Raw genomic sequence first — 26179 nt, forward strand, 5'->3', positions numbered from 1 at the left:
ACTTGCCATTGCAAAGTTAAGAGCCTGATGAGGGAGACAAGAAATAGAGCTCTTCTCCTTACCCACAATGTGCAGACCGTGGCTACTTACCATTACCACAGACTTAAGAGGTGATCAATTTCATTTCCTAACCCAAGAAGGCATCATTTCTTCATCTCTTACCTATTTGTGCCTACCAGTTGCCAGTCACTAAGTTGGACACTAGAGAGACACAGAGATGAAAAAAACTTGGTCCTCCAGGAAGGAACTCAGCTTTGTGGGCAAAGTGAACCTTAGGGATTTGGATGTAGTACTTAGAATACAGAAGAGAAAAAAGGTAATGGCTAGCTGAGAAAGCAGGGAAGGCTTCTGGGAAGAGGTGGTATTTTCTCTCAGGGAGCTTTATCCTTCACTATTTTTTTGAGCCAATTTCTGATTATGGGAATGCAAAAATGGATGCAGAGTACGGCTCAAGCAGCTTCCACTAACATGTGGGGCCAACTCAACTCTCTCACTAGGAATTAGACTTCTGACCTCTCCCTTGGCCCTGTGACTCCTCTAAATGCCTTAAGCAAGTCCAGGCGTTTGCACAAGCAGAAGTGTGGTCTGTGGCCCAGGAGGCACGAGGCCAGTTGGGTAACTTGGGGGAAGTCACTTCCCTTCCCTGGGCCTTCATTGTGTGCTCCATAAAATCAGGTGTTAAATGAGAACCTGACATTCTAGGCAAAGGCTTCCTGCAAACGCTCATCTAGCCATTCTTCTTGCAAGGAATCTCCTGCCTTGGTGGTGGTGGTGGTGGGGTACATCTCTCATCCCCTCTCTTCCGGGGGGAATCATCGAAGAATGGCTTTGTACTAGAGATTGTCCAGCTTGGCTGCCTTTAGCAAGCAGTGCATCCCCAAGTTAGTACAAATTAATACAGTACAAGCCAGCTACATACAATTAGGACTATGATTGATTGCCTTCTGTACTCAGAGGCAAGGCTGCTGACTTTGTTACTTTACCTACCTTGGGACTGCTAGGGGAACCTGGGGGAAGGATCCAAGTGGTTTGCCATCAGTTGTGTTCTGCCGTATGAGGGAAGGATAAAGCCCATTATATTCACATTCAGTAAGTATTTATAAAAGGATTATTTTGTGAGAGGTATTGAAAGATGCATCTGATTTCATTATCAACTGAATTAATTGATAAGGCACGGAAGTTACTCTTTACAAGAACATTTTTCTTCTTGATACAAAAGCAATTCCCATTTATAATTGGGGTTAAAATAATCCTTTAACTTAAAAAAAACACGACACTATGTAACCTTATAAGGAAAACAAAGACATTTCACAGCACCTATCTCTGCACAGGGAAACTGCAAAGAGCTTTGTAGGTGGTAGTTAAGTGGGCTCTATTAATGAGTTTCTCCAATTAGTACTGGGAAGCTGAGCCAGCAATCTCCACACTACTTTAATGTAAGGTCTGCATCCACTTTATTGATTGCCGACCAACTGTGATGTTTGAAGCTGTATGAACCCCAGAAAAGTGTTTTTAACATTAATCTATTCCTGTGGGTGTGGACACATTGTACATAGGATGTTCGGGTGACACTGTCCATAGGATGTTCTGGTGAGTAGGATTTAAGATGTGACCCACCTCCTTCGGGGTGGGTCCTTTATAAGAGAATGAAATTTAGACAAAGAGAGAGAAAGCTACAGAAGCAAGAAGCTGGAAGCAGTGAAACCAGAAAGAGAAAGGCAGACACTGCCATGTGCCTTGCCAGCCAACTGTGGAGTCCAGGATGGCTGGCAGCCCGTCTTCAGGAAGAAGGTGTCCTCTTGATGAGGAGAGCCTTGATTTGGACATTTCCACAACCTCAGAACTGTAAGCTTGTAAGCTAAGAAATGCCCACAGTAAATGCCAGCCCATTTCTGGTATATTGCTTCGGGCAGCCTAGCAAACTAGAACACCAACCTACCTGCACGAAATTGGAAATTTTAAATCACTTTACAGGATACAAGAAAGCAAAACCATCTTTCCATTTACCTGCCAATGCCAAGGCCTTTGCTGGACTTGGATGGGGGTGATTTCTTGGGGGCATCATGCTCTGACATCCACCCTCTAAAACTCCTGTGCACTTTGGAGATTTTGGAGGAAGCGCTACCCTTTGGGGAGCCAGAATTTTGAGATCCACAAGCCCCTTTCTCTTTGTTGAGGGGAAGGTAAGGTGCCTGAGATCCTGTTTTCAGAAGTCCTCAGGCAAGCTCATCTGTCCCTTGACCCCTGCGGGCCACGCAGTTTTCCTAACCTTGACTTTGTCAGTCCTTTTCAACCCCTTTTCCATACGACAAAATAAGCTGTGTTTTAAAAGAAAAACGAAACCGCTTAGCTCTGAGCCTCGGGAAAACGGCACTCGCTTCTGAGGGTGGGATGAGGGTGTTGGGGTGGGGGCCACCTCCCAGCTCCCCCGCCCAGGGATTTTAAATAGACGCGTGGCACCCGAATGACTGTCCCTGCCTCGGGGATGCCCAACGCACTCCCCGCCACCTCCCTCTCCAAACGTGGGCAGGGTGGGTGGCAGCGCCGAGGCGATTTGCTTCGTGTTATTTTCCTGCGGGTTTTGTCATGGAAACGCTGACACAACCTCCAGACGGCGGCCGAGGCCGGCCGGGGACTGAGGGCTTTTGGGACCCTGCGGGAGCGCGGCGCGCACTCCGCACTCCCCGGGAAACAGCTGGACGCGACCAAATCCCGGGTAGGGGCGGGGGGAGCGCGACGCTCCGCCCCGGCGCGGGTCCCTCCCTCCTCCCGGCTCTCCGCAGGCGCCCTCACCTCGCCGGGGGCTGCGAGTTGCGTTTAGTCAGAGCCAGCCCCGGAATATATAGATCCCGGGAGCGCAATGAAGTAGCCTGGGGAGCGGAGGGAGGGGGCCGGTCCTGCAGTCACAGCGGCCGGCGCAGCGGCAGCACCGTCCCCGCTCGCACCCCGGCCGCCGGGACCGCGAGGAGGCAGCGGCGGCCGCCGGCGGGAGCCGAGGAGGCGGCGGAGCGGCACCGAGGGGCGAGGGGAGGGCGCCGGAGCGCGCCGCCCGCGGGGCCCCGCATCTCGGCACTTCCAGGACAACTCCGGTGCCTTCCGCACCCCCGCCCGGGGCCGGGGGCTCTGCGCGCGGCGGCGAAGCCAGCCCGAGCCTCCCCGCCAGCCCCTGCCCAGCCCTGCCCTGCGCCGCCCCGGCTCGGGTCCGCGCGGCGGGGTCCCCGCTCCTGCGCGCCGGGCGCGTCTCTCCCGGACACCCCGATCCCCGCGGCCAGGACAAAGCCATGAAGCCGGCGCTGCTGGAAGTGATGAGGATGAACAGAATTTGCCGGATGGTGCTGGCCACTTGCTTGGGATCCTTTATCCTGGTTATCTTCTATTTCCAAAGTATGTTGCACCCAGGTAGGGGGCGCGTTAGCTTGGTTTTGTTGGATATTTCCTTCTCGCGCGCGCTCTCGCTCGCTACGCCTGGTTTCTGCCTTTTCCACCCTCACCTCTTCCCCCTCGGCCACCTCCGGGCTCCCTGCTGCCCAGGTCTGTCCGGGTCACCGGGTCAGGATGGGGAGGAGGAGGGAAGATGAGCTCCCTCCTCTTCTTTCTTCCGGCTCGGGGCCGGAGGAGGGGACCTGGAGCAGCGGTAGCTTTTTTTTTTCCTCTTTCTTTCTTTCTTTTTTCTTCTTTGTGTCTCCCATGTCTGTCTGTCAGTGAGGCAGCAGGAAAAGATAGAGATCATGGGAAGCTCCCAGGCACGGGGTGGAAGGGTTGGTTGGAGGAGACCGAAAGCCTCTCCCGGCTTCTGCCGAGGTCTGAGGATGGAAGAGGCGCCTGGAGCTGGTTGCTCAGTGCCGGGGCGCCCTGCTTCTTCCTGGTTGGGGGACCCGGGGCGACTGGTGCACGCCCAGGCGAGGTGGCGAATCCCTGCACCGGGCTGTGGACCCTGGGGCTGGGCGCCCACGTGTCCGGGGCTCGGCGCAGCTCTGAGCAGGTGTGGGGAGAGGTTGGGTGCCCGGCGCTGCCCCTGCATCAGGCTGGGGAGGGGCCCGCCTCCGGCTGTTTGACCCCGGGGGTCGGATTCCGCAGTGACCTTGCGGCTGAGGCCGCGGGTCTCCTCACCCGGTTCCCTCCGTCTTGGGACCCTGCATCGGGGGACTCAGCTCCCGGATCACGCCTTGGCCACCGCAGTTTCGGAGGAAACTTTGGCCCGGTCCTGGCTTGACCGTCGGTTTGCACCCCCGGTTTCTGGGTTTCGAGTCCCCGGAGTCCCCCGAGACGTCTGGGAATGAGTCTCCTACCCTCGGCCCTAGGTGTCTTGGGCAGGTTCCCAATCTGAAATCTGGCCTGGGGGAGGGACGAGCCTCGCGCCTTCCAGGGGGCGCCAAGGAAAGTTTGGGACCCGGGGCGAGAGGGGCTCCCGCGCGCGCGGCGGCTGGGACGTCGCAGCCCGGCTCGCGAGCCCCACAGGTAGCACCCTCCCAGGGGCTTCCCGGGGCCGCGGTCTGCCTGCCAAGCCAGCCCCCACCCCCGCAGGCGCCCCTCGCCGGGCCACATGGGCTCCGAAATCCATTTTTTTTTTTTTCACGCCTGCAAATTGCCTTTCTCAGCGTAGTCACGGCGATCGTTTGCTTTGCTGATTGCAAGGAGCAGGGGGCTGGAAACGCGTTTCCTTCCCGGGAAATGGAGTTGGTGTTTTCCTTTTTTTCTCTCCCGCCTTCTCCTTTCAGTGTGTAGCTAACACTTTCAGCAGACGCAGCCCCGAATTCCTGCAGCCTCCTCGGAGTGGATGGCTGAGGAATAAAGCTGTTCTTTCCATCAGCCCGGCGGGGCTCGCCGCCTGTGAGATTCCTTGACAGCGCGGGGCCGGTCTGGGCCTGGAGCAGTCGTTAAGGCGGCCGCCCTGCCAAGGATATAGCCAGATACTACCACCCGTAACCTCAGACGTCCGAGCCAGCCTTGTAAAAGATGGCTTTTGTTCGCAGCGGAGTATTTTTAGTATAATGTCAGCAAAGGCAGGCCTGTCTGTCTCCTCACCCAAACTGGTGGTTGTGAAACTTGGGAGGGAATTTAAAAACGGACCTTGCCTTCTTTCTGCCTGGCGGTGGTTGCAGTGGGCAGGACCAGACAGAGGGGTAGCTCCAAGTGCCAAGCTCCTGGGGCACCGGACTCCAGGCCACACTCTCCCTGGAGAGCCAAGAGCAGACTGGCTGGTGCGCGGGTACACTGGAGCTCAGTTTAAATAAAGGGCTCCATGACTGGGTCTAGCCCAGACATGTATCCAGGCTTTTTAAAGTTTTGCTGGCACTGTATATGCCAGGTAATTCTCTGCAGAAATGCCTGGACCACAGATGTGTATCAGCTACCAACAGAAATGCACACAGGTTCTCTGTACCCGTTAGTTGTCCAGTGAAATAAGGTTTTCATGGCTCCTGTGCTTTTTTTTTTCCCCCCTTTGGAGAATTAGGAAATAACTTTCTAGTTAAAAGTTGCGAGGCAGAGACTTGCAGTTTGTAATTGGTACTTGCTGAGTTTTCTTGCTCTAGTTGAAATATTATGCATGCACTCACAAGTGGCATTAGCTTGTTGCCCGTATCTAGCCTTTTGGTGCCAGGGATTGGTTGGAAAAGCATTTTCTATGATTGTGCTGATAAGACAGGATCCTCTGCCCTTGACCCTGCCCTCAGCCTTTGCTTGCCTTTCTGATCCTCTGCATTTACAAGTTAGTTTTCCTCCCAGGAAATGGCATTATTCACATCTTTTTGAGTATGTTCTTCTGATACTTTCGTCCCAGTCCTTAGCAAATGCTATTTTCAGTAGAGTCTGTCGAATGCCTATCAATTGAAAGGCCTTTCTTAGTTTGAATTAAGTTTAGTTTTACAAATACCCCAGTGTCAACACTCTGGTTACATGGGATGTAGAAATTATGCTTTGAAATCTGTATTAAACATTTTCCTTTTCCATTTCTTTAAAGTACACTGTTGACAGCTGATGCTAAATCTTTTTTCTCCTGCTTTGAGTTATTTTTTTTTAAAGCACGCTGCACCATCTTTGCTTCTCTGAAGCACAGGATCAGGTCTCTGATCCTTTCACATGGCTGTGCAGTTTCATCCACTCCAGATCACTTTGGAAGAGGCAGAAGGGACCACAGCACAGATTATGTTGCTAAAAATTTGGAGCCTTTCAGCAAACATAGGATTGCAAAAGAAATGAATTCCAGGCCCCAGTGGTGGGCAGGGACTACCTGAAGGATGAGAGGAGGAAGAGAAAGAATAGAAGGATACTGCTGGCAGGGGACTGGCTCTCCCCCATTTTGATCTGGGGTCCATTGTCATCTTGTACTTTTCTAATTCATAAACTTGAGTAATGGATTTTTAGTGGGCAGGGGTTTAGCAGATGTGGGCCTTGTCAGTAAGGCAGTTTTCTTTACAAGTCTGACACTCTGAGTTAATATTCTTTGTTTAGAATATGTTTTGGGGGCAGGGGCCAGGTTTTAGGCCCCATTCTGATATGACGATGCTTTGCATGGTGCTGACCCGTAGTAGGTACTCCGTTAAGATGTGCTGGATGAATGGATGAAGTGCTAAACTCTGAAAGACCAGCTTCTCTGGCTTTCAGGGAGGTCTCTTCAAGACTTGCCAGGTAATGCCTGGTCAATGACGGGCTCCTTTTGAAACTGCCCGGCCTTCCTGGACTCTGAGATCCCTTGAAACACGGACCTGGTTTAAACTTGTGCACCAGAGAGGAGCATTTACCACAGCCTGGACTGGTGGCCCTGCGGTGTCAGGTACGCTTGGCCTTGTTTAATCACTGACCTGAAGAAACCCCTCTGCCAGGCAGGCACCTTCTGTGGGTGGGAATTACTCCGGAAGTCAGTGAGAATTCAGCCACGTGCCTGTGGTTTCTGTGCATGTTGGCATCTATCAGTGGAGGTGTGTCCTGTGTCTTAAAATACCTGGCCCACCTGGCCACGAAGGAGCCCTGTCCTCAGGAGCAGAGCTGAGAGGCCCCCAGGCTGCATTTGCGCCAGAGTGTGTGAAGGCAGCTCCTCTGAGCCCCCCCCTTTCTTTTAAGGAGGTACATGGGAAGCAGGCACTCAACCACTGAGCTACATCTGCTCCCCAATGAATAGTTTTTTGTTGTTGTTGTTTGTTTGTTTTTAGGAAATGCAGGGATTGAACCTCAGACCTTATACTTGAGAAACAGGCACTCAGCCACTTGAGACATCCTCTCCTTGAACCCTTCCTTTCGTGTTATTCCATAGGATTTTTTTTTATTGAAGTATATTATTCATGCATGAACACACATAAACTAAGTGTATAGTAAAGATTGCAAACTTACAAAATAAACCTACATCACATCACACAGGGGTCTCATACATCACCCCTCCACCAACTCTTTGCATTGATGTGAAACATTTGTTACAAACTATGCAAGAGCATTGTCAAAATATTACTACCAACTATATTCCTTATCTTACATTTGGTGTATTTTTCCCCCAATCCATATTATTTTTTAAAAATATATTTTTGTAATAGATACTGTGAACTTGCAAAACAGTCGTACAGATGTGTAAACTTCCCATACAACTCCACACCCTGGTGGAACTTTGTTACAGATTATGAGATAATATCATCAGCCTATTACCACCAGTCATGGTCTATAGCATACATTTGGCACACTTTTTCCATACACCTCCATTATCAACACAGTATAGCTTGGCATTAATGCAAGAATATTATATTTTGATTTTTATTTGGAAGTTCTTCAGAGAATAGACGTCTGGGGAAGTGAAAGCCTTTTTCCTCTCTCTTTTTTCTTTTGCAATATGTTTACTTCCACTGCCACCTGGGATTTATTTGCCTTGCTCCAATGTACTGAAGGTCCTACCCTTTATTTAAAGACTGCTTGGGCTACCTCCTTATGGTTTCATTTGGTTGAATTGACTATAAAATGTATTGTGAATGAATGCTTTATTTATAAACATAATATATGATCATCTTAGAAAACTTAAGAATTACAGAAGAAAACCTATCACCTGTCATTCCGACACCCAGAGGTGACCACAGGATTTCAGTCTGGCATCTCATCTCCCCTTGGTGCTTGAATAGTTGAGCCTCCATGGGGCCATTCCCAGAGCTGCCTTCAGATGAGGCGGAAGCACTTAAGCCATTTCCTTCTACAGCCATAGCTGCTCTTTAGGGGTCTTCATTGCATTACCTTGTGAAATAAAACGGGTGATCATGCACCATCGAAAGAGTGGTTGGAGGTTTCTGTGGGGCTCGGGGCTTAGGAATCCATCCCCCAGCAGAGGCCACTGCTCTTTGAATTTATCTGCTTGAAAAATCGCTTTGCTTATGAAGACCTTTATCAGCTTGGCCATTTGAAAACAGGAAATAAAAGGCCTACCAGTGCAGGCGCCACCCTTTCCCTTCTCAAACCTATCAAATGGTCCAACCTCTTCTTAATCTGGAGGTTAAGTGCCAGCAGGCCTTGTAAATTCAGATTGTGAGGAAATTCAGAAGTCATTTTGCTTTCCCATTTTCTCCTTTTAGTTTTTCTTCTGAATTTTTGGGACCCCATTTTTATAACAAATGAAGGGGGGAATGTTCTTCCTATGAGATCACTGAACAGTCTGGTCTGCTTATTAAAATGTCCTAGAACTTATTGTTTGGTGCTTCTTACATCAGATGCGGTTGATCAAAACCTTGAGCAGAGATGCTTGCTACCTTTCTTTCTTTATTCCTCCTCCCCTCCCCTCCCCTTCCCTCCTCTCCTTTCCCTTCCTTCCCTTCCCTCTCTCTCTCTTTCCTTCTCACCTTTTCCTTCCCCTTCCATTCCTTTCCCTCCAGGCCTGCTGTTCACCCAGTGCCTACTTTGTGCCCCATATTGTTCTAGGTGCTGGAGAAACGACACAACTTTTTCTGGCCTCATGGATGTGCTAGTAGCAGAGATCAACTTTAAGCAAACATAGAGGTAGAGTACAGGGTATGTCAGGTGGTGTTAAGAGGAAAATCAAGATGGGCAGGTGGATGAGGGGTGCTAGGGGCAGGGTTTGCAATTTAATACAGAGATACTTAGGCAAGGCCTCATTGACCGATGCCGATGCCTTTGGAGAGGAGAGACCCAACGGAGAGACCGTAGAGGAAGACTTCTCTCAGGCAGGTCCCTGAGGCGGCGATGAGCTGGTGTGTTCAAACAGCAGCAAGGAAGTCAGAGTGCCTGAAGCAGAGGGAGGGGGCAGCACGGGAGCTGAGGTGGGGAGGCGCTGTAGATGGGCAGCCCTGGAGAGAACTGCAAGGTAGGGTGGAAGTGATGAAGCCTGGGTGAAATAAAGCCTCTTACCTGCGCTTTTTGTTTCCCTTTAGGCAGCCAATAGCACCCTTTGGTAAAATGATTGCCATGTAAACCCCATTTCCCCCCCAGCCCCCCAAGCTAGATGGCCCCCATTTTCAAATTTTTAAAGCAGTGATGTATAAATCAGCAAAAATATTTGGAAAAAAATTTTTTTAACTGAGCTTGTTTAGGGAAAATTTTAACCAAAATGTAGAGGGTACACTCTCTGGCATTCATGAATGAAAACCCCTATAAAGAGTATCTGACTTACAGTGGACACTCAGTAAAGGTATACAGATTAAATAGGTGATTTGGGAGTGGAAGACCGAGGTTCTAATCTGGGATCCCCCACTTCCTAACCCCACAAATTATTTTTAATCGATTCCAAGACATACACTTTTTTCCACATTATACTATTTATGTGACTGGCTTGTGATTCAGGGCATCTCAGCGCTGTGCCATCGCCTAATTGGCAGCTTTTTCTTTCTTACTGGTACTTTGCTTGTTCCTATGTATCATGAAATGGTACATCAGATCTTTTACAAATGATGCCAACTGAGGCCACCCTTGTAAATCGTGCAAATACTGTTTTGTGAACCATGGCACACTTCAGAACTTCATTAAGGTGATGAAGAAAAGGCATCCTAGGCCAGCGGATTGCCTGGGAGCACCCAGTTCCTCAGCACCTGGAAGCGCCGTGGTTACCTGTTTGGTAAAGGCTTTTCCACACGTGTGAGCTGTTAAATTCTTTTCCCTTATACCTGTAAAATTTGCGCCTGTTTTCAGAGGTGTAGGGTTTGCCATTAGTATTTCTCTTTGATTAATGAGTGCAGTCGGTTAGAGTCTGAATAGGAAAGGGGGGAGAGGGAATAAGTTATTTAACCTGGAGCTTAAACTGGGGAAGTTCAATCAGAAATGGAGATTTCCTGGAGAAAGTAGCACCCACGTGAACTTTCGTTTCTCTCAAGGCCCCTGAACGCTGGGCCTTATTGTTCTCTTCACTAGCCTTGTCGGAATGGTTTGTGGCTGTTTGTTTACTGTATATCTTCCCCTTTTGCTTTAGGGGCGCATAGATGGATTCTGCCAGGTTCATCTTTAAAGCCTCTGAGCCTGGCCCAGAGGTGCTTAGGAAACATAAAGAATTGCTCAGTCCCCGGTACCTCCTAAAAAAATACAGAATGAGTGATGATTCTTAAAAACACCACTTCCACCCCTCCCATGTCTCCAATATGCATGGAACCCAGAGGGAAGTGCCTTTGATATGGTTCTAATATTCGGATTGTCTCTCAAACCACTTTGATCTTGCTCTGCTCTCATTCAGTCTGGGTTCAAGGCAGGAAATAGAAAGCAGTCGAAGTATTTTAAGCAAAATAAGTATTTAACCTAGGAAATTTAAAAAAAAATGTTTTAAATTTATTTTAAAAAGATATGTAGTTCACAGAAAATGTTAAATTAAAAAATATAGGGGATTTCCATATGCCCCACTCCCTACTTTTCCTGCATCAACAATTTCTTTCATTAGTGTAGTACATTCATTGCAATTGAGGAACACATTTTGAAACACTGCTGCACAGCATTGATTATAGTTTACTTTGTAGTTTACACTCTCCCCCAGTCCATTCAGTAGGTTGTGGCAGGATATATAATGTCCAGCATCTGTCCCTGCAGTGTCATTCAGGACAGCTCCAAGTCGTGAAAATGCCCCCATATTATACCTCTTTCTTCCTCTCCCTGCCTTCAGCAACTTCAGTGGCCACTGTCTCCACATCAATGATATAATTTCTTCCATTGCTAGAATCACAATAAGTCTAGTAGAGTACCAGTAAGTCCGCTCTAGTCCATATTTTATCCCCGATCCTGAGGACTCTGGGATGGTGACGCCCACTCCACCTGTAATTGAGAGGGGGCTTTGACCCACGTGGCTGACGATGGGACTCTCCTGCTTGCTGTTGCAGACTCTCTCGGTTCCTTAGCGTGGTGGTTGTGCACCCTCACCTCCTTGTTAGCGGTGCTGAGTTAACCCGGGGAATTTGGTGTTTATAAAAGTGTCGGGAGCTCTGGAGGTGTGGGACTCTAGGATGGGCCTCTAGGAATGACTCTCAGCCAGTGGTAGTCCTATATCTAGGTAACAATTTTTAAACCAACATGTTGGGATGGCTGCTCAAAAAAACTGACCCAGCAGGGGTGCTACTACCTCAGAGGTTGTCCCCGAAACTCTTGAGTTCAAGAACAACCTGATATTGCTGAGCTGCAGCAGAGGTCAGAAATCCTGATAACACCCCACTCTGCCACCACTGCAGCCGCCTCTCTGCCTCTAGAAGTCAGAGCGGGGCCCCTGGGATGCTGTTGCAAAGACCCTCCTGTCCGGACACCATGTTCGCCAGCATGGAACCATCCAGAAAGGCAGGAAGATGGGCTCTGCCTCATGTCTGCTTTCTAAATATGAGTGAATGCTTCTGTTTGGGGGAACCAAGTTCACGCTCAGAATCCTAGCTTCAAGGAAGGCCAGGAAGTTCAGTTTTTGAATTCCTAGCCTCTGCAGTACAGAAGGGCATTCTAGAAGGGGATGGAATGGGTGATGAGCAAATCATCCACAGTGCTCTTCAGCCATCCCCAATATGTTTTGTTTATCAATCACTGATACTTAATATCACCATTTTCTAAATATCTGGGATAGGAATTCTCTTTAATCACAGCAGCTACAAATCGGTATGTCAGTTGTCTTCTGGCTTATTCATTTGGCTGATTCCTTGCGAGCTTCTATGTTGTTAAACTTCTTTTCACCTTGTTCCCTGACATACAAAGACCTAATGAAGAGCTTGTACTTGGAGAAAGAGAAAGGCTGTGATCTGGAGTGCGTGCCTTGTGAGAACGATCTCCAATCCGGTTTCTTGGCTGGGATCTTAAGCTTGCTTCTATTGGGAGGATTAGTTTAGCTGAAGGTAGAAAATGTAATCTGTGAATCTACTTATGATTCCATTGCAAATAGTGATCCACTGACATATGCTTCTGGAAGTGGTCACTCGAGGCCCTTCCCTTTGTGGGTCTCCTCTCTCCTCAGGATCCTCGAGTTTCATAAATGTCGTGTAGCTTGACGTGACAGATTAGATGAGGGGGGTTGTGTCAGTTCCTGTTTGATTTCCTTTCCTAGGCCTGCTCTAATAAAGTGACTTAAAGCAACAGAAATGTTCTGGAAGCCAGAGAGCCGAAATCAGGTGAGAGCAGGGCGGCAGCTGGAAGCTCCAGGCGGCCTTTGGCTTGTGGCTGCCCAGCTACGGGCACTGCCTCCAGCACACGGCTCTCCTCCTTCCTTGACTCTCTCTTCTTTGTGTCTCTTAAAAGGCCAATTGCCCACCCAGGTAAGCCAGGTTGATATCATACTGAGATCCTTATTTTATTTACATCTGCAAAGACCCTTTTTCTGAGTAAGGTCACATTCCCAGGTAGTGAGGATTAGGATACGGGCATATCTTTTTTTTTTTTTTAAATACGCATCTCAAATTTATTCAAACTAGAATTTTAAAGTGGCATTGCATTAATAGGTTCTCACCTTTAGCAAATTGTTAATAGCTTGTGACTCTAGGATAGTGTTAACAGAAAAGGTTTGAATTTTATCTACATGTTAATCCATGTAAGGTTGTTTCATTATCCATTTACAAAATTAAAAATCAATGTCTTAATAGAAACAGATCACATGTGAATGTTTCCTTTTCATGTCTGTAAAATGAAGGGCTTTTTCTGGTTGATTTTCATCGCCGGTTTTTCAAAATTAACCTCATGGCATGAGGCCTCAGGAAGGAACTTCACAGCCAACTGGCCTCTCAAAGGACAGCTATGCCTGTGCTATTTAGGGACATCAGTATCCTCATTAGACTTCAGTCCACCCCAAGGATGCTTTAAAAAATGTTACGTCTCTACTAATTTTCATCAGATATTCTTCTGCATTCTTCACATTTGTTTTGCATCTACAAATTGAAGCACATTTCAAAAGATGCACCACTTTCTATTCTATATATGCTAGCCACCAACTTTCAAGTTCCGAAGTAAAAGACCTATTGGGCATATCGTTTTGGTGGCCTCCAGCCACTGAGATATTTTTTAACATTAGTTTTCCCCCCCCCCACTAGATTAAATAAGAATGAGTCTGCCATTTTCTTCCCAGACCATGTGGTACAGTATCCAAAATACTTTGGAATCACAGGTCTAGACTTGTCTCGAATGCCCAGACCTGTCACAGTCAGTGGTGACTTTTGTTAAAGTGGGGGTGGAATAAGAGTTTAGCTTTAGGGGGAGAGGGTGTAGCTCAGTGGTTGAGGGCCTGCTTCACATGTATGAGGTCCCACGTTCAATCCCCAGTTCTTCCTAAAAAGAAAAGAAAAAAAGAGTTTGGTTTTAGATAAGTAGGGCAGGGCTATATTTCCCATATCACCTGGAGTTCAGTTCTAACTCAGTAGATATGGATAGATACAAAGAGACTAGGGAATATAAGTGCTTAGGGCTTTATCAATCTGACTTGGGTGCTATTTTAAAAGCCTTGGGGGAAAAAAAAACACAAAAGCAACTCAAGTGAACTAGGCTAGTGGCTGAGTTTTTGTTAGAAGCTGTTAATGTCAAAGAATAGCAGAAAACACCAAAGCCCCTCTAGGGTAACGTTTAATGTAACACTTTACATTTCTTCAGAGTTGACATGTTTTACCTTTAATATCATTGTGTGTGTTCACTCCCTGTAGTGAACAGGAGTTTTCAGGCTTTGGATCCACTATATCCATTCAGCATCACTTGAGATGTATAAGATATATCAGCCCTAGAGCTGATAAGCCTAACTCTAAGTGCTGGGGATATAGCACTGAACAAAACAGACACAAATCTGTCTCCTCCTGGAGTTTATATTCTAGTTGGGGATATCAGTAAACACATGTGTGTTTAAAATATATGTTTGATGGTGACAAATGCTGTAGAGAAAAAAATAAAGCAAGGGAAGGGGATATAAAATGGTGGTGATGGGGATATTGCAGTTTATTTTGTTTATTTCTCCCCATCCCGTTGTTGTTTGCACTTGCTGTGTCTGTTTTGTCTTCTTTTTTTTTTAGGAGGCAATTGGGAACAGAACCTAGGACCTCCCATGTGGAGGGAGGAGCCTAATTCCTTGAGCCACCTCTGCTCCCTTCTTCATTGTTTCTATCTTTATGTTTTCCTCCTTGTGTCTCTTGTTGCATCATCTTATTGTGTCAGTTTGCTGCTCCAGCCTGTCATGTCAGCTTGCTGTCTTGCTCATCTTCTTTAAGAGGCACTGGAACCAAACCTGGGATCTCCCATGTAGTAGGTGGGAGCTCAATCACCTGAGCCACATCTACTTCCCAGTATTATAGTTTTAAATATGATGGTCAGAGAGGGCTTCCCTGAGAAGGTGGCTTTTAAAGATTGAAGGGGGTGAGGATATACAGAGCATGGGCTGATGAAACAGTAAAGATATTTATGGGGCATTATTTACTGAAGGCCCGCTTGGGCAAGGTGTTCAGTGTATATTATTCCTCACAGGGATTTTATCAGGCCCACACTGTTATTATCATCATTTTACAAAAGGGGGAAACTGAGGCATAAAGAATGTCACTTGTCTAAGGTCACACAGAGTAGAATTGTTGGAATTAGAAATAAACCAACAATTCTGGACTGTCTGACTTCGTATCTGTTGTTCTGAGCCTCTAGTAGGAGTTCTCAGTTGGGGGTACCACCCCTTCCCTGACATTTGTTGATGAGGGGGTTTTTCTTGCTTGTCCCAAGGATTGATGAGAACTCTTGGAATTTAGTGAGTGGGGTAAAAGATGCTAGACAACCTGCATAGATGGGACATCTCTGTTCATTGCAGTCATGAAGCTCCACAAGCCGACGCCCCTTCTTGAGAAGCAGCTTTAGTGGCACCTGGCACAGTACCTGGCCTGCACCAGGTCCCGGATCTATGGTAGTCTCTTGCCTCTGCCCCATGACTTGGACAAGTGTGCAGGACCTCATAGGGGCTTAATAATTGATGGGATGGGGAAGCGGACTTGGCCCAGTGGTTAGGGCGTCCGCCTACCATATAGGAGGTCCATGGTTCAAACCCCAGGCCCCTTGACCCCTGTGGAGCTGGCCCATGCACAGTGCTAATGCGCGCAAGGGGTGCCGTGCCACGCAGGGGTGTACTCCGTGTAGGGGAGCCCCACGCGCAAGGAGTGCACCCCGTAAGGAGAGCCGCCCAGCGCGAAAGAAAGTGCAGCCTGCCCAGGAATGGCACCACACACACGGAGAGCTGACGCACCGAGATGACGCAACAAAAAGAAACACAGATTCCCGTGCCGCTGATAAAGATAGAAGTGGTCACAGAAGAACACACAGCGAATGGACACAGAGATCAGACAACTGGGGGGGTGGTGGGAGAAGGGGAGAGAAATTTAAAAAAATATTTAAAAAATATATAATTGATGGAATGAGTGACCGAGGGGAAGTCACAGCTCTTAGAGTCGGTCTCCTCATTTGCCAAGTGCAGGTAGTAATGTTACCTCTCTTTTGTGGGGGTGAGGATTAAATGAGCAGCTAGATGTGAAAACGCATCGAAAATGGATGTAAAAAGAGTAAGGGCACCGTGGCTCCTGGCCGGCGACGTTAGTGTTCGTGGTCACAAGGACGCTGTTATCTTTCGTTCCGTTTGAAACCTGAGCAAGTGTTTATCCATGTCCTCCGTGTGCCCTCCGTTGTGAGGTACGCCCAGAGGGTCTGACCCCTAGACGCCTGTGAATGCCTTCTTTCTGTGTGCACCAGCTCTCTCCGTGGCTGTGCTAACCAGTGCACCTCCCTGCCCAGGCAAAACTCACCTTGGCCTCAGCGTAGCTTTTTGTGAAAGCAGAGTTTATATTTGAAAAATCAGCTTTGTGGTTTCATGCTCACTGCAGAGGCCAAGCTCTCCCCTCAGTTTTGCACATATTACCCCTCCGGTTCCCATTAGCTTGAAAAAATGACACTGGAAAAATAGTAACACAACTCAGGGCCCCCTTCAAGGGCATTTCTCTTTTTTTCTTTTTAGGAGGCCCTGGAACCAAACCAGGGACTTCCGATGTGGGAGAGAGGTGACTAATCGCTTGAGCCACCTTCGCTCCTTGCTTTGCTGTGTCTCTCATTGTGTTTTTCCTCCTGCATCTCTTTTTTGCGTCATCTTGTTGTGTCAGCTTGCTGTGCCCATAATGTCAGCTTGTCTTTTAGGAGGCACCAGGAACTGAACCTGGGACCTCCCATGTGGTAGGCAGGTGCTTGTTCACTTGAGCCAAATAGGCTGCCCCAAGCTCATTTCTGAAGCCAGACTCTAAGGTGGATGAAAAGCAGTCATTCTGGAAAAATCACTAACGGTTGTCTAACTGTACCCCTTAAATGAGCAGTGGTTGGGTGGAGGAGCTTGCTCTTTGCACGGGGCAGGAATGAGTGGCCTCTGTCCTCATTGGGGCCTGTTGTGAGCTGAGCAGGACTTTAGGGGGCTCTCTCACGGGGGCCAGCTACCCCCCATCCCGTAACTGCCAGTGTGGTGGCAGCTTGCTCTGGTCACAGCAGGGGCAGAGGCTGGTTTCCTCCAGGCTGCACCAGACCAGGAAGTAAAAGTTAGTAAAAGACTTGTAATCCTGATTTGGGTTGGGTTCAGTATTTGTCAGCTTGAGGCAGAGGGTATCTGCTTTTTCTTGCCCACTGTCAAGCCTGCCTCTCCTGGGCTTGACATAACTCAGTTAAGTGTCTATTTGTTTCTTATGGCTCACACTTCCTTACAACTGAAAAAGCCTATGTTTTCAAGCTTGTGATTCCCCTCCCCAACTCTCTCCTCTACCTAATCATCGATTTAGATCACTGACTTCAGCCGGGCGGTGTTGCTCCCGCGGGACAACCCCCTGGCAGTATTGGGAGAAGTATTTGGTTGTCACACCCTGGAGCTCGGGGGCTGCTACTGGAATCTGTTGCCAGAGGCCCACCGATGCTTCTAAACCTCCTGCAATGCGCAGGGCAGTTTTAGTGACCAAATGCCAATGCTCCTGCGGTCGGGACAGCCTCGTAATATTTTTCTGGTGGCTTACTGTAAATAATAATACCGACATCAGTGTCGCGTAGAGAATACTTCTATATCAGACATTGTGCCAACTGCTGTTCTCGGATGGTCACAATTGATGTCCAGGTGGCGGCTCTACTAATCCTGGGTACACATGAGGAAACTGAGGCTTAATGAGGTCAAGGAGCTTGCTTAAGGCCATAGAATTGGAAAGCTGGAAGAGAATCCGGCCCGGGTCTGACTGACACCAAAGACTGTCCTCTTCACCTCACCAGTAAACCCTGCCTGTGTGCTTGGTTTCAGCTAATTAGGTCAAGAACTAATGACTTTTAAGGGCCTTAAGTTCTGTGGTAGATTCTAAGTGGGGCATTGGGTGAAAGCCTCTACTCTCCTTACCCCACTCTCTCCCTCTCAAGGCAGAGCTATCATCTGTGTCAGATGACACTCACCTTCAGCTCTCGGGTACCCTGAGGTCAAAGGCCAGTTCATTCCTGGTGTGAAGCCTTCCTCAGGGCGGGGGCGGATGCCCTTCCTCGCTGGCCTCCTGGTACTGGGTGTGCGCACTCCCCTTGTTTTGACAGGTGCTGGTGTGTGCTCTGTAAGAGCAGAGGCCAGTTCTTCCTCGCCACTGTCCCAGCATCTAGAACAGGGCCTAGTACATAGTCAGCACTCAGTATTTGTTGAGTGAATGCACACGTAGACGGTAAACTGGTGATCAAGAAGAAAATCCCCCATATTGGGATGGCAGGTGTGGAGTTCGCAGCCACTTTCACTGCCAACCTGATTTTCAGTCAGATTTTCATAGTGAGCCACCATTCAGGAGAGCCAATACACCTTCTGAACACCATGCATGGACGTGGGCACAACCAAAAAGCGAACAGCTATCAAAGTTGGGGTCGCTGTGGCGCTGACATCACTGCTGTAAGCGGTGAGTCTAGGGAAGGGATCCACTGCTCACTCGCAGGGGGAGGGTCCGAAGCCAAAACCCACCGCTGCCTCTCCAGCAGCACTGTCCGACAGGCGTAGAATACGCGCTACATACGTCAGTTTTGCATTTTCTATCGCCATGTTGAAAAGTAGAAAGAAATGGGTGAAAGTGGTATCTAAAATATCATTTCAACTGGTAATCAGTATAAAAAATTACTGATGTAGTTTACACTTTTGGTACCATGTCTTAGAAATCCTGTGTGTAAATTTTACATGTACAGCACGTCTCAATTCCGACCAGGCACATTTCCAATGCTCGAGCCACCTGTGGCTACCATATTGGACAGCGCAGCTCTAAAGTGTTAGAGAACTTTTTATATACTGGGCCAGACAGATGTTGTTGTTGGTATTTTTTTTCCCTGCCAGAGGATGTTTCTTTCCTGGGTTAAACTATCCTCTCTGGGAAGCATATTGACTCTAAGACTCTGGGAAATTTCTGCCTATGTTCAATGTGATAAAGAAGGAATATTGATTCTGGAGCTGTTTATGTGTATGCATGTCTAAAATAATACCAGACCTCCAAGCTAACTTCAGTGCCTTCTGGGTAATCCTTTGCCTCTGAAGCCTGACTCTCCTACCTGGATCCTAACACTGCAATGTAGAACCAACTGCCATCCGTTCCGTTCCTCAGGGGAGGCAGTGGAAACTCACTGTGTTTTCAGAGGCTTGATTAATTCAGTTTAAAATCGTTCTTAGTTTTAGTGCAGAGACTGGCTGGAGAAACTTTCCTTCTCCTGGGCTGGACAGAAACACCACTGATGAACCGTCTCATGGGGAGGAACGTGATTGGGGTTACGAAGAGAAACACATTGCTCGGGAAGGAGAGCGGAGGGGTGGTTGAGTTAGACTGGGGGACGCTCAGGAAGACCTTGAGGGACAGGTGGTGTTCCCACTGCTAGGGGAAGGTAGAAAAAGGGGAGGAAAGACCTCCCAGGTGAGGGCACCTGTCCAGGGCAGGGGAGTCAGGAGGGAAGAAACACAGGGCTCTGGGCACGGGTGGGAGCTGAGGGTGGAGAGACCTGGGAGGCTCGGAGGGCTCTGCAGGGTGAATTATTTTCTTGGGACTAGGGAGCCGTATAGAAGAACCTCTAAGGGCTCTTGTTTTATAGATGATGAAATGTAGAGCTCTATTTAATTCAACTCTTCAGTTTCATCAGAAGGGCAGAGGTTTATTTAAAAATTTATTGAAGTAGGGCATTCATCTATCAACGTACCTAAGTGTACAGTAAAAATTGTGAACTTACAAAACAAACAGGCATAGCAGCACACAGGGCTCCCATACCTCGCCCCAACAGCGAGGGCAGAAGGCTTAAACCCACTCTCTGGGAGTCGGGACCATTGTGAAATAGCTTCCATTTTTGTCATGTAAGGGGAGGTAAGAAGATGGTTCATGGATGTCTGAAATGCAAAGAAATCGCTTGAAAGCACTCTGTGGCGGGATGAAAACCCCGCTGTTGACCTTGGCCCTGCCGGCACTTTAGGCCCCGGAGGTGGAGTTTCAGGCATTCAGTTGCTTGGTGGTGCCCGGAGCCCACCCTCAAGGGTCCCTGGAAGACGAGGCCGGGGGTGGGGGTGGGGGTGGGGGGGAAGGGCGGTAGCCCTGGGAGGAGCAGGGTTTGGGCTGCAGGAGACCGGGGCTGCCCTGCCTGCGGGGTCTCCTCGCCTCCCCCACGCTGCCCTGTGTGATCTTCATATCAAAAGCCCCCTCCTGGCTGTGGGAGGGAGGGTGGGTGAGTGGCTGAGCTCATTCTCGGCATGAAAAAGGCCTCTCTGGCTTTCCCAGCCCCTCCTGGGAGACTTTGTTGCGACACCCCCTGATAAACATCCCTGAGCTGCTTTCCTCACCTGCGGATCTCACCCTTTTTTTTTAAATCCCTCTTCTCATTAAAAACAACACAACAAATAGACAACCTCAGGAAGAACCTCTCCCAAAGGCTCAATGAAAAAAAAAAAAAAGCGCATAATTCGTCAGAGATGTGCAACAACTTCTTCAGGGGGCGCGTGGCCTGGCCTGCCAGAACTCCTTGGTTTAGGACACCTGCCAGCGATTAGGGATTAGAAGGCCTAATTAAGGCTGTACTTGTGATGGAAGCCCACGTATATGGGAATGGAGATGATTTTGCAACAGGAAGAATTAGATAGTAAAATCCTTTAAGAGGCGAGGTTTCATTTTACATAGGGCTTTATGTTTAATTTTGCTGTTCAAAAAATGGAAGCCCAGGTTTGAAATCAGTAACCGAACAGGCAATCTTACAGACACTTGTAATAAAACACCTTTTGTTGAACGAGTGTGAGCCATCATAGGAAAGACAATTATGCGCTTAAAAATAGCTAGAACAGCGGCCTTGCTCTTCTGAGGATAATCCGTTTAATTCACAGCCGGGGGGGGGGGGGGGGGGGGGTGCTGTGGGGTGGTATTGAGGTAGAGGTATTGAGGCCCTTTTCCTGCAGGACTCAGGCGAATTCTTTTGAGGCTGTATGCTGTGTTTCCTGTGCCTGCAAATTGAGATTTAAAAAATAAATACAGGTCTGATAGTAAGTGCCTCCCTGCAAATGGGATTCGCACGCCACGAAGGGTGTTGTCACTGGAAAGTCACAGTGACATTCCTCCTTTATTTTAATAGGCAAAAAAACCACAGTTCTTGGCACGTAAGCCTTTGTTGTCATCCTGAGTGTTTGGTCCCTTATAAAACGCTGTTAGCCCTGGCAGGAAGAGGAGGTGGCAGTTAAGTAGAAAGGACATTGGATGGGGTGGGGGAGGGGTCAGGAAATTTGGGTTCTTGGCCTTCTACTTTCTGGAGCACCCTCTCATGTGTTAGTAACAAATGCAGACGTTGGCAATTTTTAAACTGCTCCTCGAAGCTCAAGGAATCCACAGCAGATAACTTAGGGTCGGGGAGAGAAGTGACTCCTTGGGTTGCTGTTTTATATTTTGGGGTTCTGAGTAAAACTTTGTTAGAAGAAATTTCCAAAGCTAAAAACAGCAGTTTCTGTGGTTTATGGCTTAGACTATTTCTAAGTTCTCTTCCCCACTCAGATCTTATTCTATTAATAGTTCTCAAAATTGATACACATTGACATTAGGGTTAAATCCAAATTAAAGTGAATAATTAATGTGTAATCAAACATTTATCTGACTAAAGAGACAAATCTAAACAGACTTGATTCCTGTACTCAAGTAACTTGCACTTTAGCAAGGGGTGACAGACCCATAAATACTAGCTGTAATGCTTTGTAAGAACAGCGATGGGCTTTTGGATAAAAGGAGTAATTAAGTTTAGGGGGGTGTCAGGAAACTTCACAGAGGAAGGAACATTTGAGCTGGATTCTGGTCATTCATTCATTTATTCAACAAGCATTTACTGAATGCCTGCCGGGTATGCCAGGACCTTTCTAAGTGCTAGGGACACAGCAGGGAACAAAGGAGACAAGGATCCCTGTCTAAATGGAGCCTGCATTTTTGGCATAAAAATTTCTCAGGGTGCAAGGTTGGGACACCACTGGCTCTTTCTCCATTTTAACCCCCCACTGCCCCCAAATGCCCCAGGGCAAAGCAATGCTACGGTTTTATTTATTTTCTGATTATAAAATTTACTCGGGGTCATTATAGAGGCTTTTTATTTTGCTTTTAGAAGAGGGCTATGCTGGGTTGAAGAGTGTCCCCACCCAATTCATGACCATGTGGACCCTCAGAATGGGACCTTATATGGAAATAGGGTCTTTGTCGATGTAATTAGTTAGGTAAGGTCATAGTGGACTAGGGTGGGACCTTAATCCGCTACCTGGTCACCTTATAAGAGAAAGCAGAGACACAGACACCGTGTGGCGAGGGAGGCAGAGATTGGAGTGATGCGCCTACAAGCCAGGGGACACCAAGGGTTACTGGAAACCACCAGAACCTAGAAGAGGCAAGAAAGAGCTTCAGAGAGAGCGCGGCTCTGCTGGCACCTTGATTTTGGACTTCCAGCCTCCAGAACCGAGAGAATAAATTTCTCTTAACACTAAGCTACTGAGTTTGTAGTTCTTTGTTATAGCAGCCCTAGGAAACTGATACAGAGACCCACTTCTGAAATGAGTTATCCCTGATCCTGCCACCCAGGGAGGATCTCTGTTATCCTTTTGCTCTCTTACCTTCTAGGCTGTTTTTTTATGCATATATGTTTTTACCAAGATGAAATCATCAGGCATATGCTTGCCTGTATCTTGCTTTTGCCACTTAGAAAATCATGGGTTTTTTCTCTTGTCATCCAGTTTTCTTTGAAAGCACCATAATATCCCATCCCATGATGTATTTTAATTTAATCACCCTCTTTTGTTGAACTTTAAGAAATAGGATTTTCCCTTTTAAAAAATCCCATGATAGGGGAGTGGGCGTAGCTCAGTGGTTGAGCACCTGCTTTCCATATACAAGGTCTTGGGTTCAATCCTCGGTACCTCCTAAAAAAATACCACGATTAAAACATTTTTGTACATAAATCATCTGAGTTTCCTTAATGTTTCTATGAAATAAATTCTCCGAAGGGGAATTCATAGGTTCTAAACTTTTGCAGGGGCCAGCCAGCAGTGTAATAAGGTGTCAGTCTTACGGAACCCCAGCCAGGTTGATTTAGAGTCATCCAGATCCCCACCGGCATCTTATGTCGCTCTTAGCGTGGATGCCCTCATTTAGTGTTTGGTCCACACTGGACTGCAGGCTTCCCGAGCAGCACCAACTGAATTCCCAGCGCCTGGCGTATCACAGGCCGGCATAAAGTGCAGTTGTTGGGTACATGTCAGTGTGTTGGAATGAATGAGCCAAGAGGGTGGAGGATGGTTTCACTGCACGGCTGGGAAGAGAAATGTCTTCATTGTCACAAAGTACCTTATCCGTGGACTTTAGAGAGAGGGAAGCTCGGCTAGTGCTTTGACAAGAAGGCTTGTCTCTAAACTACCTCCACAGTCTCCCTGCATGTCCCAGAGGCTTGTAGCTCATCATCAGGGTTGAAATTCAGTTAAAAAGGTGTGTCCTGACCTCTTACTAGCTAGGTGCCCTTTACCCGTGTTAAATCATTTGGTCTTCACCGCATCCTGGTGAGGGAGGCACTGCCTCATCCTCAGTGTTAGCTGGGACGTTTCCATCACCCAGGCTAACCCAGCTAGTCAGTGGGAGAGCAAGAGCCCCGGGTCCCTCTGAGTCCAAATGCTGCGCTGAGAGCTCACGTCGAAGTGCAGAGTGGGGGGCTGGTGTCCGGGAGACAGACACCGTTGCGTGATTTAGGAGGAAGGTAGACAGAGGAAGACCCCTGAGCTGGAGGGGAAAAGGACAGTGGCTCTCCTCTTGGCAGGACACAGTAGTAGCTCCAGCAGGCGTTGTGCGCACGGGGTTGTCAGCGACGTGAGGAAGGAGCTGCAGCACCGGTGCCAGGCGGGCACTGTCCTGTCCCGTCCGAGGAGCTCCTTAGAGGCTCGGACCCCTCCCTGGGGGAGGAATGCTTAGCAGTACTCTGAGACTTCTTCAGAAAGCGGTCTTTTTTTAATTCTTCTTCATTTTCTTTTAAATGTTACATTCAAAAAATATGAGGTTCCCATATAGCTCCCACCCCACCCATGCCACCCCTCCCACATCAACAAACTTCCATCATTGTGGCACATCCACTGTACCCGGCGAATACATTCTGGAGAACCGCTGCAGCACATGGACAGTGGTCCACAGTGTAGTCCACACGCTCCCCCAGTCTACCCCGTGGGCCACGACAGGACACACAACATCTAGCATCCGCCCCTGCAGCACCACCCAGGACAACTCCAAATCCTGAAAGTGCCCCCACGCCATATCTCTTCTTCCCTCTCCCACCATCAGCAGCCACCGTGTCCACCCTCTCCACATCACTACTACAATTTCTTCCTTACTAATCATAATTGGTCCCCAGCAGAACACCAGGAAGTCCACTCTAATCCATACTCTGTTCCTCCATCTTGTGGACCTGGGCTGGCTATGTCCAGCCCCCTTTACATCAAGAGGGGTAGAAAGCTGTCTTGATGACATTCTCAGGGTTTGGGGAACAAGCCCTCCTAAACAGGAAGCGGGGGTGGCGGAGGGGGAGGAAGGGAGAAGGGAGAAGAAAAACCAGACCAAATCCGTCACTCACATGTTATCTTTTTCTGAAAGCGAAAGACATTGCTGAGAGTGTCATACACACTTAGCAAATTGGGGCTTCCCGTGTCATACCTGCTGCCTGTCCCTCCAGAGGGGAGGCCTACATATATTGTAATCACTATCTTTTGTTAAACATTAAACATTTCCCCCTGCTTTCTAAAAAAATGACATGATAAACATTTTGGTAATCTTTGAATTTCTTATTTCCTTGAAATACTAGTGGAAAACCACTTATTCTTGGTATTGGAGTAAGACTGGACATAAACTCCTGTCAGCAGCCCTAAGGGGTAGGTTTAGCCCTCCCACATTTTGAGAGGGGGCTTAGATCGCATGGGGCAGATGGATGGAAATATGTTACTTGCAGTTTCAGACATTCTCCACTACCTGGGATGGGTGTTGTCCATCATCATCCTTTTGTTAGTTGTCCTAAGTGAGTCCAGGGAACTGATGAGTAGATGTTGCTACTCTGCTGAGATTCTGGGCTCAACTGGCATATGAACAGACCAAAGAGTTAAGACGCTGGGACATATATTTAATGAGTATAGTACTAATTATAGGTTCAAATAAAAAGAGGCGTAAGAACCATGTGTAAGAAAATTATAAATGAGGCGGTGGACTTGGCCCAGTGGTTAGGGCGTCCGTCTACAACATGGGAGGTCCGCTGTTCAAACCCCGGGGCTCCTTGACCTGTGTGGAGCTGGCCCATGTGCAGTGCTGATGCGCGCAAGGAGTGCCCTGCCACACAGGGGTGTCCCCCGCGTAGGGGATTCCCACGCGCAGGGAGTGCCCCCGTAATGAGAGCTGCCCAGCGAGAGAGAAAGTGCAGCCTGCCCAGGAATGGCACTGCACACACCGAGAGCGCATACAGCAAGATGACGCAATAAAAAGAAACACAGATTCCCGTGCCGCTGACAACAACAGAAGCAGACAAAGAAGACACAGCAAATAGACACAGAGAACAGACAACCCGGGTGGGGGGGGGAAGGGGAGAGAAATAAATAAATAAATCTTGAAAAAAAGAGAGAAAATTATAAATGAGTCTAACTCTGTTATACTGGGGAGATTGTATTCCAAAATAAGACCCACTGGCAGGGCTCCAAACTCCTGAGCTATCTGCCCTGCTATAGTGTCTGGCTGTCTCTAGAGCCCGCAGGAGCCCGGCTGCTTGAGGCACTGTTTACTGTGGCAGTCAGTGAGATCCTGCTGAGACATGCATAAACATAACCTCTGAAATAACCTCCTGACTCACTTTGACCTCTCTTAGCTATAAAACTTAGTTGATTTAATATTTCTCCCTTTTGGTCAAGGTCTTTTTCCAGATTCATTGCTAGTCAGTGCTTGGTAATAATCCCCCGATGCCAGGGAGGCTCATTCCCACGAGTCATTTCCCACAGTGGGGGGGGGAAGGTAGTGTTTTTATATGCTGAGATTGGCTTAGTGAGAGGCCACATTTGAGCAACAGAGAGGTTTCAGGAAGTAACTCTTAGGCAATATATAATACTAGGCTAACTTTCGATTTCACTAGAAATCATACAACCGTCAATATCAAGGGCATGGTGTAATGGTCTGTCCTCCTTGCTGTTCTGTTCGAGTATGTAGCAGGACAGAATGGGAAATCAGTATCCTTCCTGTTATTGTGTGGGTCTTCACCCACCAAGACAACGCCCCACAAC

General features: G+C 48.0%; 1 protein-coding gene across 2 annotated transcripts in view; it reads left to right on the top strand.

Annotated features, from left to right (window-relative positions):
- Positions 1 to 2878: 2878 nt before the first annotated feature.
- Positions 2879 to 26179, top strand: part of CHST11 (carbohydrate sulfotransferase 11) — a 277222-nt gene continuing 253921 nt past the window's right edge. Inside the window, exon 1 of one of the 2 annotated variants that reach the window (XM_058308660.2) lies at positions 2879 to 3399. In XM_058308660.2, coding sequence (XP_058164643.1) covers positions 3282 to 3399 — 118 coding nt within the window. In that variant the 5' untranslated portion in view covers positions 2879 to 3281. The remainder of the gene's footprint in view (positions 3400 to 26179) is intronic. The other variant, XM_004446788.5, reaches the window with a different exon arrangement.

This window comes from Dasypus novemcinctus, chromosome 12 (genome assembly GCF_030445035.2).
Source record: "Dasypus novemcinctus isolate mDasNov1 chromosome 12, mDasNov1.1.hap2, whole genome shotgun sequence".
Lineage (NCBI taxonomy): Eukaryota > Metazoa > Chordata > Mammalia > Cingulata > Dasypodidae > Dasypus > Dasypus novemcinctus.